Below are 14,181 nucleotides of genomic sequence, written 5' to 3'. Positions count from 1 at the left end.
GGAACAAAAAAGCCCTCCAGGCTTTGTCAGGGAGAAATGCGTGGTCACAGTAACACACCACTGCCTTTCCCAGCGGGAAGCTGTGGGAGGATGGAGGAGAACAAGGCCGAAAAGAAAACGTGGAAGCAATTTTAAATGAAAGGAAAAACTTACATTAAATTATTGCTTTATTTCAGGTGCTATGCAAGTCTCTGACACAGTCCACCCTGCCCCCCTCCCCCTCCCCGAGATGCCATGTCCACCTCAAACAGCCCAGTAAGGAGGGGAAAGACCTCAAGGGATCCTGCCCGAAAAAGGAGTCTTCCCAAGACTTGGAGCTACAGTGGAGTCTTAGTTGAAAGAAAGTCCCCAGCCAAGGCAAGCCCTCCTACCCAGCAGTGTCTGGTCCCACCACCATCCCCTGGAGATGATGACGGTCAGGAGGGAAAGGGAAGGAGAAGCTCCAGCCCCAGTATTTTGAGAGGTGTCTTTCCTCCAAACCACGCAGGATGTGGAACAGACTGTAACGGAGAGGGCATAGGGAGGAAGTCAATCAAGACATCAGCACAGGGTGGGAGGAGAGGAACTGTGTCAAGATGAGAGTTACCCAGCTCTCCCTCACCTCTCCCCCCAGTCCCTGCCTCATCGGATGCGAAGGTACGAGGGGATGGAGTAGTTGAAGAGTAAGTAGTCCATTTTGTATAAATTAAAGAGTCTCCTTTGGTAGAAAGGGCTAATGTCCTGGAAGAATTGGGCTGTCATGTCATCCGTTGTCCTGGTGGTCTTGGACGAAGACGGGAACTTGATGCTTGTGTCGGCCCCAACCAGCTGGAGGATGTAGTTGGCATCTTCAGCCAAGGTCTCGTACTTGCCCACCACATCATAGTGCACGATGCAGGGGTGGCAGAGCGAATGCACCCGCTCCCAGTGCTCGTTGAATGGCTCCTCCCGCTGTGTCCGTGGGTCCAGCAGGTAGTAGACGAACTCCTCGAAGCGCACGTCGTCGCCGCGCTCCAGCGCCGCGTCGCTGGGCTCCTGCCGGTGCCGCCGGATGATCTTGGTGCCGTAGCGCTTGTGGAAGGCCGTGTTGTAGCTGCGGGTGAACTTGTTGCGATACGCTGAGACCAGGCGCTCAAAGGGCTCCCGCACGAAGATGAACTTGAGGTAGCTGCGCAGGCGGTGGTTGATCTCGGGGATGCTGTACTCGGAGAGGGTGCGCAGGTTGGACGAGACGTGCGCCTCGTTGGCAGGGATTTCCAGTGGGTCCCGGTACTTGCCTTGCCCCGTCAGGACCATCATCACCCGCTTCCAGTTAGTGCAGGCCACTTTGGGCACGTAGCAGTAGAGGAGCCCGTGCGTGTCATCCACCACCAAGTGCCGCAGGTCATCCGGGTGCAGGAGACGCCGTTTGCGGGTGTAACGGTTGCAGATGTTGCTCAACAGCTCCCGTCTCTGCTGGTGAACTGCCTGTAGCGACGACTGCTCAAACTGGGGAGGAAAAGAAGAGATGGTCACCAGCTTGGCCATGGCAGGGGGTTGGAACTAGATGATCTTAAGGTCCTTTCCAACCCAAGCTATTCTACGATTCTATGCTGATCATGCCCTACACACAATACTCGGCCCATGACTGTCCCCATCCCATCTTCTTTCCTGGGTTTGGCAGTCACCCATGTGGGACTTTTGGGGATGGTGTTGACTTTGAACACAGCTTGATTTGGTGCATTTAATCCTTGGAGACCTGCTGAGGGCAAAAGAGAGAATAAAATGTGATGAGGAGACAAGTCAAAGGGGGTGAGGGAAGAACGTGTAGTGCAGAGAGTCAATAAAGGCAATATTTGTTACAGCATCCCCCACGTACTGGGCTAGACATGAGGTGGAGTGGCAGGGCATGGTGGAAGTGCTGCTGAAGGGGATGGTGGAGCCCTTCTTAAGGGCTTCAGGTTTTTTCTCCTGATGGACTTCTTCCATACAGGCTAGTCCAATACCTCAGAGCTGGTCACAGTCTCCTTTGCCTAAAGGGATGAGGAGTCCTTTTTCTTTACCCCATCTGGCCTTTGCATCAAGGCCTGGCAGCTGCTGCATTGACTTCCCCCCTCCAGACATGGGGACATGACCTTTCCTGTCATGGTCTTCATCAAAAATCCCAAAACACCAGTAAAACATCTGGGGAAGTAAACTATTTCCAGGAACTCAGAGGGGAAAGGTCCCCTCCTCCTGCCCACTCCTTCCCCATTTTGCTCACGAGGGTTGGGAGGTTTCACATTCAGTCTTGAGATCACCAGTGGGAACCTCCAACAGCCTCAACCACAACCACAAATGGCTTCACCACTTGTTTCCTACCCTGGGGCTGCTCTGACCCCACAGAGATGTTGCTCTAATGCAATGCAATGACCCTCATGTGGCAACATAACAGCTTCTCCTGCAAGGGATGGATTATTGGATTCTGGACCTCATTTCCACAAACAAAATAACCTTGTTCAGGTCACTTCAGTGACCACTTCCCCCAGGAACCTCACAGACAGTAACCTGAGTTAGGGGCAGGAGAAAGCATCCCACCCCTGCTCCTTCCAAAAGGGAGATGATGAAGGAAAATGCTCAGGTGGAGGAAATGCAGGTTAATGAACAGTAACTGCTACCAAGATATGACTTTGACACTGTTGGCTACTTGGATATGAAGAAGATACAGCACCTAACAAACACCACAGCTGAAGAAGCACAGTAGAAGGACTCGATTGCCCATCACCTTTTATAATTGGATACCTCTTTTGCAAGTGTTAAAAAAATAAACACACATTCTAATAATGTGGGGTTTTTTCCAGGTGTTTTTCCCTGCGCTTGCATAATTCAAAACTATTGGAAGAGAGACAGACAGACAGACACTGTCTGCAGGCATGGCAACAAAGAAATGTGACTACTTCTCAACAGCCACCCACTGCAATAAGTGCAAGTCTTGCAGTTATTTCAGAGCAAAATTGCTCCCTCCACTTCCTTCTCTTTAAGAGCCAGAGAAATTAACTATCACCTTTAAGGAAGTAACACCAGGACATTCCAGCAGCATTAGGGATTGCCGACACCACGGCCAAGAAAGTCCACGCTTGCTTTAGCTTCCCAGCCAAAATGTTAATTTGGCTGCTTATAGACATAAAAACATCAACCTAGACAGTAACACAAAGCATCCTGTATGGAAAGGAGGCCACGCAGCCACTGTGTCTTGTCTTGCAGCAGATCCTTGCATGGCCAGTGACCCACTAAACCCACCTAGAAGAGAACATTTCCCTGCACAGGCTTCTTCAGCAAGTGTGGCTGGCTCAGCTCAGGGTGACAGAGAGTGCTGAGATGTCCCAGGATTATAAACCCCTCATGGCTGGGTCCAGCTTTACATGTGTGTTAGATATTTGCATATAAATAATTATATGTTTATGCATACACATGTGCATAAACGTATATAGCACCCAACACAGAAGCATCTATCCATTATTAGCTCAGAAGCGCAGCAATGATGCTCTTGCCCTACCATGATGGCCAAGAGTTAGCTTTGAAATCCTCAGATGGTGAAACCTCCCAGGTTTGCCCAGCTCAGCCCACCAGCAATGAAACCATTTGCCCAAGCACCAAGTTTTTTATCAACAATTACCCCAAAGTAGTGTGATCCTTCCCTTTGGCCATGGTCAGAGGTCCAGTTGTGGGGACCATGGGGTGGTTGGAGGCAGCACAGCGCCCCACACACCAGAGGGGTGGAAGAAGGGGTCAACCCCCGGCACCTTAATCCCTCTTCACCCGTCATCGTCCTCTCCCTGTCCCCTTACCTGGTCACTCTCATAGAGGGCCTGGAGTGGGCTGCGACCAGCTTTCCCCTGCCAGACTGATCTCATAACCCCATCTTCTGCAGCTGGAAAAGGAGACAGAAAAAACAGGTCTTTTAGTTCACTGGCCACCACCAAACAGAGGCTAATTCATTATACAGGCCACAGATGGCATCTTTTGAACCTAAATAACCAGAAGGAAAAATCCAAATCCCATCTTGATTTTCATGTACTTGTATTTTGCTTAAATGAAAACTGCTCCAAAAGCATAAAGTCACCAGGGTCTAAGCTAAACATCCTTCATTTCTGGAGCTGTAATTAGGGGGAAATGATGGCCTGACCTCACCAGATTTCATCAGCAGAGCCTGTATGCTTGTGTGTTCATGGGAAACAACACTTCCTGCAGCACTGGACTGATCGAGATGTGACTCAACACGAAAGGTCGGGTTCTTCCTCAATCCCCTGTATCGGTTACCCCACAAGAAAGAGAAACAGCATCTGTGCTAACGAGAGATAAGCGCAAGACCCAACGTATGCAAGATGCTCGTCCCAGGGGAGCCCGGTTCCACATTTCCAGGCTCAGCCCTCTGCAAAAGACAGAGAATGAGCTCGACCTTGAAAACTCAACCCACTGCAGCTCCAATGTGCAAGCAGAGAGCACTGAAACCGAGTCCCTTTCCTTGTCAGGGCTGATAAACTCCTGTTTAGTTTAAGAGCGTGACCCCGCTGTCTGCAAGTGCCCTGCACCGCAGCAGGCGCTTCTCCTATATTTAGTAAAAACAAAGTGGAGGCATTTGTTTTTGAGATTAACACGTGCATCAACCAGAACCTTTCTTAGGAAGGACATAACAAACCCTCGGGTGGTTCACGCTGACCTGAAGCTGCTAGAAATGCAAATTGCTCCTGCTGGCGCTGCGCTGGGATGCAGGGAAATGCATCCCAGGAAAGGCTTGAGCACCCAGTGCAGGGTCAGCTCATGGACCAGGGTATAGGACATGGACAGGTCGATAGCACAAGGGGGAATGGGTTCAAACTGAAACAGGGTGCCCAGAGAAGCTGTGGCTGCCCCATCCCTGGCAGTGTTCAGGGCCAGGTTGGACACAGGGGCTTGGAGCAACCTGCTCTAGTGGAAGGTGTCCCTGCCCGTGGCAGGGGTTGGAGCTGGAGGAGCTTTAAGGTCCTTTCCAACCCAAACCACTCTATGATTCCATGGCAGGGACGGAGCGGGCTCGCTTGGCAGGAGGCTCTTTAGGGTGAAAATAAGCAAATCTGCAGCAAAGCATGGAGCGAACAGAGGTTGGGCGAGTCAGAGCTGTGCTCTGGTCGCTCCAGGATGCACCTTTCAGTGCTGTGAGGCAGAGGAACAAGCCTGGCCAGAGCCTGCTGCACGCTGCATGCCTCCTGCCAACAGCCCCAGCAGAAACGTTGCAACATGGATTTCCTCCAGCCTTTCCTCCAGCACAAGAGCTGGCAGAGAACAAGGCATCTTCTCCGGATAGCAGCAAACCCCCTGGGATCCCACTGTGCTCGCGCTGTACAGGCTTCTAGGAGGAAAAAAGGGAAGAGAAAGCAAATAAGGCAAAATCCAAGCTGCCAGGCTGCTCCCGTGTGGCTGGAGGAACCAGAGCTGGCAGGGGGAGGACACCAGTGCTCCACACTCACTGCATCTGACAGCTTCTGCTCTCCAAAGCGATGACACCATCCCTGCCCCAGGCACGCGCCAAACCCTTCTGGACCAAGAGTAGGTTTTTACAGGCTCCAACCACAGGGAAGTCTCCCCCCTCCTCAGAAACCGTCTGCTCACACTGCACGCAGCATCCAGGGAGAAAAGCAAACATGAGGATGAGGTTTGAAGACAGTGATAAACCCTGCGGCACAGGGGGATGCAGCAGATGCATCCGTGTGCAGCGTGTGGAGGGCAGCAGCCAGCCTGTGTGCCCCTAGGACCAAAGCATCCATCCTCTGCAGGGATCAGATACCTACAGATACCTACAGGCAGCAATGTGTGCTTGAATGGAGACTGGAGACAGGCTGCCTGTGCCCAGAGCATCCCCAAACCATCTGATGGTGCAGATGGGCAATGGCACCTACACATCCCTCTTCCACTCATTCATGCTGAAAGCGAGTCTATCATCCCATCCCCTGTGCCACTGGCTTACCCACCCCTAGGATGCTTCTGGGACTCCAAGGCGTTTGGGAAGGCCAAGGAATACTGAAAGATATGCCAGTGTTGAGGAGGGAGTATCATCTGAGTAAATTAATGGTTGGTGCTGCATTTTGGCACCACAGCCCTGAGTACAGCAGGATCTTCCATCATGGGGGAGCTGCCAAGATATTTGCATCCTGGCTTTCCTCCTGACTTTACAGCTTGTTGCTGAGGTTCCCAAATTCCACCACACGCAGTGGTAATCCATGGAAATTTAGCATCGCCACAATTGCATCCGAAAGCAAGGATATCACTTAGCCAAGGTATATCAAGTTTCTGAGGAGAAGAAAACACCAGCCCTTGGCAACTGCTGGATCACCACTTGGATAACGAGTATCAAGACAGCGTACGTCCATGATCCAAATCCAAACACTTCTCACTAAGACAGGAAGAAAGGAAATATCACATTTGTCCTTTGTGTCATCAAACGATGAGGTAAGGAAATAGGGGTGATGCAGAACAAGAGACCAAAAACCCCTATGCTAAGGCAGTAACATTGACCAGAAATCACTGAAGATGAGCCTGAAAGGGAGCTCAGGCCCATTGTGGAGTCTCTTGTACTACAAATGCTTTCAGTCTTCCCTTCAGAGCTTAAAAAGGCAACATGCTCCCTCCTTCCTTTCCCCCTACAGCCCAGGTTTTAGTGCTGCCCCATCAAACCCAAAGCTATTCTCCTGCAGTGGTGTGACACTGACACAGCAGCACGATCCGTGTCTCAGTGACTTGCCAGCTCTCTTTGGAAAACAGAATAGATTCAAAAGCTAAAGCGAGTATTTAGGCGTACTAGCTGATTGCAAAGACAGCCAGACATGTGTGAGGCGAGGGAAACGCTGGATCATGCCCATCCCAGACTTCTGGAATCACCAGAGAAAGGATTTGCTGTTTTGGCGGCAAAGACTCTTTGTTACGGAGGGAGGTTCTCTGCAACCACAACAGCAAATCCAGCGCCTGAACTGAAGAGCTTGGCTTGGAGACAGGGCTCAGGCAGCAACAAGCCTGCTAGGCTGACATCAGCATTACCACGGCTTTAGAACACAGTCTGGAGGAAAGAAAACAATTAAAAGACGTGGGTGCAAGCGGATAGGGGAATAAAATCAACACAGCATTGGCAAAGAGCAGCTCGTACCCATGCAACCTCATCTGTGAGTAAAATAAGCCATTCCTGTAGATCAAGCTCATGTTGGTAGATCTTCACCCAGATATAACACTTGAGATACGGCAGACCACAGGAAATAGGTACTTCAGTCGGAGGAGATGAAGTTTAAAAGGTGATCTATAAAGGACATAAGCAACTGGAAGGCAGGCAGCGTTCACACGGGAAATGCTGCGCAGAAGGCAGACTTCTAGTAAAACATCTCCAAGACTGGCTTTGAGACCAATACTTTGGGAATGAGTTGACATAGAAATAGAAAGAACTGATGATGGACAAAGCACTGAGAAAGGCCGCCGTGGCAGGGAGAGACTGAAACACCAAACAGGGAAGCTGAAGGTTTTTCCTGGACCAGGGGAGTGGAAATTCAACAGAGTTTAAATTCACAGTGTTGGAATTCAGTAGTTTCTGCTACTTTTTTGAGACCAATACTTTGGGAATGAGTTGACATAGAAATAGAAAGAACTGATGATGGACAAAGCACTGAGAAAGGCCGCCGTGGCAGGGAGAGACTGAAACACCAAACAGGGAAGCTGAAGGTTTTTCCTGGACCAGGGGAGTGGAAATTCAACAGAGTTTAAATTCACAGTGTTGGAATTCAGTAGTTTCTGCTACTTTGCTGCTGGAAGTGGCAGGAGGTCCCAGGTGCATTAGTTCTGGGCTATAAGCTGCCAGTGTGACAGCCAAAAAAAAGGGCAAACGAGGTCCTGAAACAGATTGGGCATTTGCCATGGAAGCAAAAAGACATGAATACTATTATCCACAACACTGGCATCCCCCACCTTCAGCACTGACAGCTCTGCTCTCCTGGGACCATGCAGACCGCAGCTGATGACAACAGGGCTGTGAGGCAACCAGACGACCCCAGGACTGGCTCCCCATGGATGTGTGTGCTGAGCCAGGATGGGACAGTCCTCTGGGAACAGGCCAGCAGAGAGGGATGGGAGGTGTGTCACATGCAGGACATCTTCATGCCCTGACTCAAGAGCCAACTACGAAGAGGTTTAGAAACCCCAGATCAGTGGGAGTCTGGCCGAGATGCAGCAGGAGAATCCCAACTCTTTTTGGGCTGGAGGATGGAGCTTTCAGGCATTTTCCAGACTGGACCCTGCAGCCACAAGGAGCCAAAAGCTCCACTTGTGGTCTCCAACATGAAACACTGGAGAGAGTTAAAACCTAGAGGTTCAGTGTTCTCCAGCCAAAGGAAGTGAAGGGACAGCACCCATGAGAACGCATCCAACCAGAGGTCCCAAGCAGCTCATCCTGACCCCACCACTGTCTCAGAGCCCCGGCTTTGCTTCCTGTTGTGTCTGCACAAAACCTAAAAATAGAGAAAGACTAATTGTGGTGCCTGGTCACCCAAAATGATCAGTCTGAGTGTTAATGACAGCCTGCAGCTCCTTGCGGGTGAGTGGGATTGGTGCCTGCCTGGCCTGCAGGAAGATTCGGCTTTCACGACAGCCCCTGTGGGAAGGGGATGCTCTATCTCAGGCCAAAAAACCTGCTCTGAACTTGGGGGAGTAGGGTGTGAAACCATCACATTTATGATGGGTTTGTGATGGATTCACATTTGTGATGAATTCTGGACATAGGAAAAGGTATCTATCGCTGACATAAACTGACTGCCTGGCACACGTGGCATGCATGCAGCAGGAAGAAGAGGAAGAAGAGTTAACAGTGGGAAACAAATAAGAACAGTTATTACTGCTTTTTATCAAAAGGGGAAACAACACCCAGAGCTCTACAGTGTAACTCATCCCTGACTGCAGAAACGCAGCCTTGTGGAGACAGGCTCCTCGCTGTCAAAACAACTGCACCCAAGAGACACGGAGAGGATCCTGCCATCTAATTTAAGCGAGTTACTCAAGCCAAGCCCTTGCTGCAGCCACTGCCTGCTGAATCGGTCCAGGTTTTGATTTTAACATCCAAGAGGGAAAACAAGCGCCTGCTTGAAAGGCTCAGAGCTTATTGGGTTGAGCACTGCAGGTCTCGAGAGAGCAGTTTCATTCTAGGAAGCTCTGGCTTTTCTGCTTGGGCTCATACTGGTGGAGAACACATTTGCTTCACTTCCACCTAAGCACAAGGGCTGGTTGTTGGGCTGGTTTATCCTAAAGATAAACTACTTTTCAAAACAAGGACCCAAACACCACAATCCAACAGCAAACTCCAGGCCCTCTGATTTAATGTTGCTGAAGGTAGTGATTTCTCTTTGATGGAGATGATCAAATAAGTGACCACTTGCTTTCCTGCATGCTGCATTCAGCTGTGAAAAGTGTGGCAATTCTGGCATTCACACATCCCGAGAGCTGAGAGCCCTCTGGGAATTAAAACCAGAACCCATTCCTATGTTTACTCTTACTGTAAAGTTTTGATTTAGGAACGCAAACTTTTGGCTTCAGCAAAGAGGCACTTCAATTGACCTGGAATCCTGCAACTGCTCGTTTGTACTGCATCTAAAAAGCCAGGGATACAGAAAATATGAAATGCTAGAAAGGAAAAGGAATCCAACACCACATGCTTAATTTGCTTAAATGCACTCTTCAGCTTTAAATTCAAACACAACTGTCTCCTAGGGCAGGTCTGAGGCAGGCACATCCCTGTCCCCTGCAAAACCACCCCATGACTTAAGGGCATCCCTCTGTGTCACCAGCTGAGCCACAACCCTCAGGCATTGGCATGGACCTGGAAGCTCAACTGCCCCTCTGAAACCACTGGATAAGGTTCTTCTCTCACCAGCACTGCATCCTAACCCTCAGGCTCAGAAACTGCCTCCAGGTAGCTTGGTTTTGGGCCATACAACTCTCTTTTCCAGCACAGCCACCTCATGGATGTCAGCATGGTTATCCACCACAGCAAAGCCCCATCTCCAGCCGGAAGCCACCTCTCACAAGGAGCATCCCAGCAGCTTGGCAACTGCCACTGGTGTCACACACCTCCAAGAGCAGAGACAACCAAAATACACCTATTCTCACAGGGATGGGGAGTAAAACACACCCAAGTCTGAAGCTCAACTGCTTGTCCATCAAAGGGCTTAATGAAGAGTATTTCATTGCTTTTACCACTACAAGATCACGGCAATGCGTTTGTAAAAGACACTTCCCCAGTGGTACCCACATGACATGGTGGGCTGGAAAACACATATGTGTGCTTTGGGGCTGAGCAACAGATCACTGGTACCTTTGGCTCATTGTTTAGAGGTCCTGCTTACTCAGACAAGTTCAGGATCATGCCCAGAGACAGGACTGCTCCCCATAGGAAGAATGCTCCAGTTGGTGGTTCATGTGGTCCTGACTTAACGCTGTTTCATCCAGCAGAAATTAAGCCAATCCAAGTGACTTGAACTTGGCTGGATCAGACAGAACCGAGTCCCAGAAGCATGGGAATGCCTGAAAGCTTAGCTCAGGGTTTTTTCCACCACTACATATCATCTACCACCCCCCCAGCCCTTCTGAAACAGCCAAACCAAATAATTCACCCACCACCACCCCCTCTCCACCTCCCAGCACTTAGAAACTGCAGAGGGATAAACAGGGATGTGTTGCAAAGAGGTTACCCACAAAGCTACGGGAAAAACCACAGATAAAAGCAGCTTGGAGGCAAACCTGAGCGGGGCAAGACAGGACGTGCACATGAGGAGGTTTACACAGAGAGCAGCCCAGGTACACCAGGCACAATGAGCTGCAGCAGTGAAAGACAAACCTTTTCTCCCGTCAGCTCGGATGGATGATCCCACACATACTTGCATACGGGAGATGGTGGATTTGCAGCACTACAGGCACCAGGGTCACCCAAAAGTAATGTTTTAGCTGCTGTGCTAAAGTACCATTTCAGGGTGAGATGATGAAGAAGAAGAGGGATGAAGGCTGCACAATGGTCCACTCCTGCTGATGGTGGAGTCCTACCAGCCCCTATCACACAGACCTTCCTCCCTGGAAAACTCCCCTTTTCCCCAAAGGACTCTTTGGGCTTTTTGGGAAGCTACTTAAGGCCAACTCCAAGCAGCCACAGATGGCTCTTGAAGGGTGATGGGGCTCCCCATCCCCAGCTCTCATTTTCAGCCCACATCTCTGCTGATGAAGAATCCCCAGTACCTCCTTCCCAGCCACGTTCTTCAGAAGAGGTACCACAGGCAATGACACGAAGTCACACCTCTCACTCCTGAGGAAGCCCTGCTGTACAATCCCCTCAGATAAGAGGGAAAGGAGCATTTTCCAACCTCCTTCCACCAAACGCATGTGCTCCACAGCTACTCTCCCGTGGGGCAGCATTCTGTCCAAAACCACAGTTCTTATACACACAGCGATCTCAAGGTATTGGGCACCACCACAAGGTGTGCATGGGCACTATGTCCAAGATGACTTCCTCTGAGAAAGAGATGAAAGGTGTCACCCCCTAAAAAATAATACCCCTGTGCAGTAATCACCTCCTCACAGCTTCTCCACAGTCCCAGGGCTGTGTGGCACCACTAGATGGTAACAGCAGCCAGGCTCCCTGGCACTAAGGACAGTCTTCCTCTGGCCAAGAACCACACTGTGAAGAGGGGACAATGACTCACTGTTTTACATGGGATAACTGGACCAACCACACCTCCTTTAATGGGAAAAACCATTCCCTCTTCTCGGGATGTGCACTGCTGGCTGGAAGGCAGCGTTCCATGGTCAAGAGCTGGGCAAGGGGGTGTGATGCCTCCAGGAAATGTTAGTGCAGGGTGTGGATGAATGTCCTAAACTCTTCTTTGTGGAAAGTGATGGATGGGATGAGTACACGTCCTGCTCTCATTCCAGCCAGACAGGGAACAGCCAAGCCTGCCAGAGGTTGTGGGGAACGTCTGGGGTGGAAACGCATGGCCTCGGGAACTGAAGTGGGATCAAACATCCAAGTGCACCTGCCTTTACCTGTGCACGAGATGCCTGATGTCTGCGAGATCCCTGATGTCTGTACAGTCATCTGCTGCCCGGGACCCTGCGCCATGGCTCACGGGATGGGAGTGTCTCTGGCACGTTGCACTGGGGAACGGACCCTCGTTGTCTGATGCTGGGGCACTTACACCATCCACAATGTGCAAATTACAGCCCAGAGCCCTCCTGCACAGAAATCTGAGGGCAAACGGGTATGGGCAGCCCAGGAGCCTCGAGCATATAAAATCATAGAATGATTGACTGGTTTGGGTTGAAGGGACCTTAAAGCTCCTCCAGTTCCAACCCCTGCCACGGGCAGGGACACCTTCCACTAGAGCAGGTTGCTCCAAGCCCCTGTGTCCAACCTGGCCTTGAACACTGCCAGGGATGGGGCAGCCACAGCTTCTCTGGGCACCCTGTGCCAGCGCCTCAGCACCCTCACAGGGAAGAGCTTCTGCCTAAGATCTAAGATTCGATGGTTCTCACTCCTCAAGTGTTTGCTGTGCCTTTGGCACACACCATGCCTGAGAACAGGACACTAGGTGAGACCAACCACTGCCACATCACAGCCTGCGTGTCCCATTCAGCACCATGGGGGATGTGAGATGGGAGCGGGGCAGCAGCCCAACATTCAGAGATATTTTGGTTTTCCTCCAAACCACTAAAAAAGAAAGATCTCTGCAGAACACTCGCCAAAGAAACATGGCAAGCACTGCTGACAACGTCACCTCCATTGTCCAGTCCTATTAATTCAGGAATCAGAGGGCATGGTGTCTTCTCACCATCTGAGACATGCAAGCCAGCGTGACCCTGACTGCAGCCCCACCAGCATCCTACAAGGGACACATCCCACCAGGCTGCTGGGGCACTTGTGTGACAGAAGAGACAATGGGCTCATGTGTGTGTTTTGCTTCTCGTGCCTGGATGCCAAACCCAGCCCACAGAGCTCTGTGTTTGCAGTGCAAGCTCAGCACTCTGCAGTGAACACTGGAGCTGACGTGTTAGCATCAACGGGTCTGCAGCCAGCTCCATCCACCATATGCTTCACAAACTGCTCTGGCAGCAGCCACAGAGGCGCTGCGAGGTATGGGGGGTGTCATCGGTGTTGTTTTAAGTGGCCACAAAAAGAACATTAAACTCCTGACATGAGATGGGGTCTGAACATCCTGCACCAGTCCAGATTTCTACCGTGTGTCTCACACACTGGGAAGGAAAATAACTCTTTTTCTAACTATTTCTTGCTCTTCTTTTTCCTCTCCCTAACAGGAGACAGCCCAGCCTCTAACAACTGCCTGGAATAGACTCCTGAACCTGACAACCCTGCTCTATCCAGGCTGCAGCCAGACGCCTCCTGTTCAGGGAGTGCGGGCTGTACACAAGCCAGGGCAGGGACTGGCAGCCACTGGTTCCAGAAGCGACTGTGATTCAGAGATCTGTCTGCTGGATGTGCTTTAAAACCATTTGAGCATCACTCTTGATGAACGGGGAGGTTCTGCCAATGCCATTAGGAAGATACTAAAATTACATACGGAAGCTCCTCGTTTTCTCTAAAGCCTCATGAAAGCTCTTTCCTCTCTTGACTCCTGCTTTCTCACACAGCTTACTCTGCCTTTATGTTTCTAAAGGTAATTTTCCCTCACTGATGGCACCTCTTGGACCATCACAGCATCACCAGCCATACCCAGGTACACAGCCAGAGACAGCTCAGACTCTTGTTTTTCAAGAAAGGCTTTTCTATCCCAGTTTAGACAACTTGAGTCAAGGATCATCCAGGAAAACTCTTAATCAAGTGATGGAAAAGGCTGACAGCTATAGGGTTAGCTCACAATAAATCATGCAGAAAGGGACAGAGAGAATCCAGCTGCTTCAAGAGACCTGCCAAATGCATCATCTGTGGGGAGCAGAGCAGGAGCAGAGCCAACAGCAGCTGGTCTGGACACTCTGGACACTCCATTCAGTGCTTCTTCCTAAACCCTCCTGCCTCCTCAGTAGCAAGAAGCTCTGCTCACCTAGTACCAGCCTGAAGCAGATGTCAGGAAGGTTTAATAGAAGGATCACAGGCATTTGAGGTGGGGGGATATACTTTGCTGGAGCAGCATGCCCAGCTCTCTGCTGTCACAAGGATTGTGATTAAGATCTTTATAG

The 14,181-nt window shown here is 50.6% G+C and overlaps 1 protein-coding gene across 1 annotated transcript; it reads right to left on the bottom strand.

Moving 5' to 3' along the window:
• Window positions 1–621: 621 nt before the first annotated feature.
• On the bottom strand, window positions 622–3,868 carry CHST11 (carbohydrate (chondroitin 4) sulfotransferase 11). Its single transcript, XM_010021680.1, has 2 exons — window positions 3,786–3,868; window positions 622–1,467 (listed from the first exon to the last, which is right to left on the bottom strand). The coding sequence occupies exons 1-2, from the start codon at window positions 3,849–3,851 to the stop codon at window positions 622–624; spliced, it is 912 nt and encodes a 303-aa protein (XP_010019982.1). The 5' UTR covers window positions 3,852–3,868.
• Window positions 3,869–14,181: the final 10,313 nt, after the last annotated feature.

The sequence above is a fragment of the Nestor notabilis genome, unplaced genomic scaffold (assembly GCF_000696875.1).
Source record: "Nestor notabilis isolate BGI_N333 unplaced genomic scaffold, ASM69687v1 scaffold409, whole genome shotgun sequence".
In the NCBI taxonomy this organism is placed as follows: domain Eukaryota; kingdom Metazoa; phylum Chordata; class Aves; order Psittaciformes; family Psittacidae; genus Nestor; species Nestor notabilis.
This window is presented reverse-complemented; position numbering and strand designations above follow the sequence as displayed.

Excerpts from the sequence above, each read along its gene's own strand:
- CHST11 (XM_010021680.1), bottom strand. The coding sequence starts at position 3,851 with ATGAGATCAGTCTGGCAGGGGAAAGCTGGTCGCAGCCCACTCCAGGCC. Across the intron at positions 1,468-3,785 it reads CCCTCTATGAGAGTGACCAG|TTTGAGCAGTCGTCGCTACA; the intron begins GTAAGGGGACAG and ends TTTCCTCCCCAG.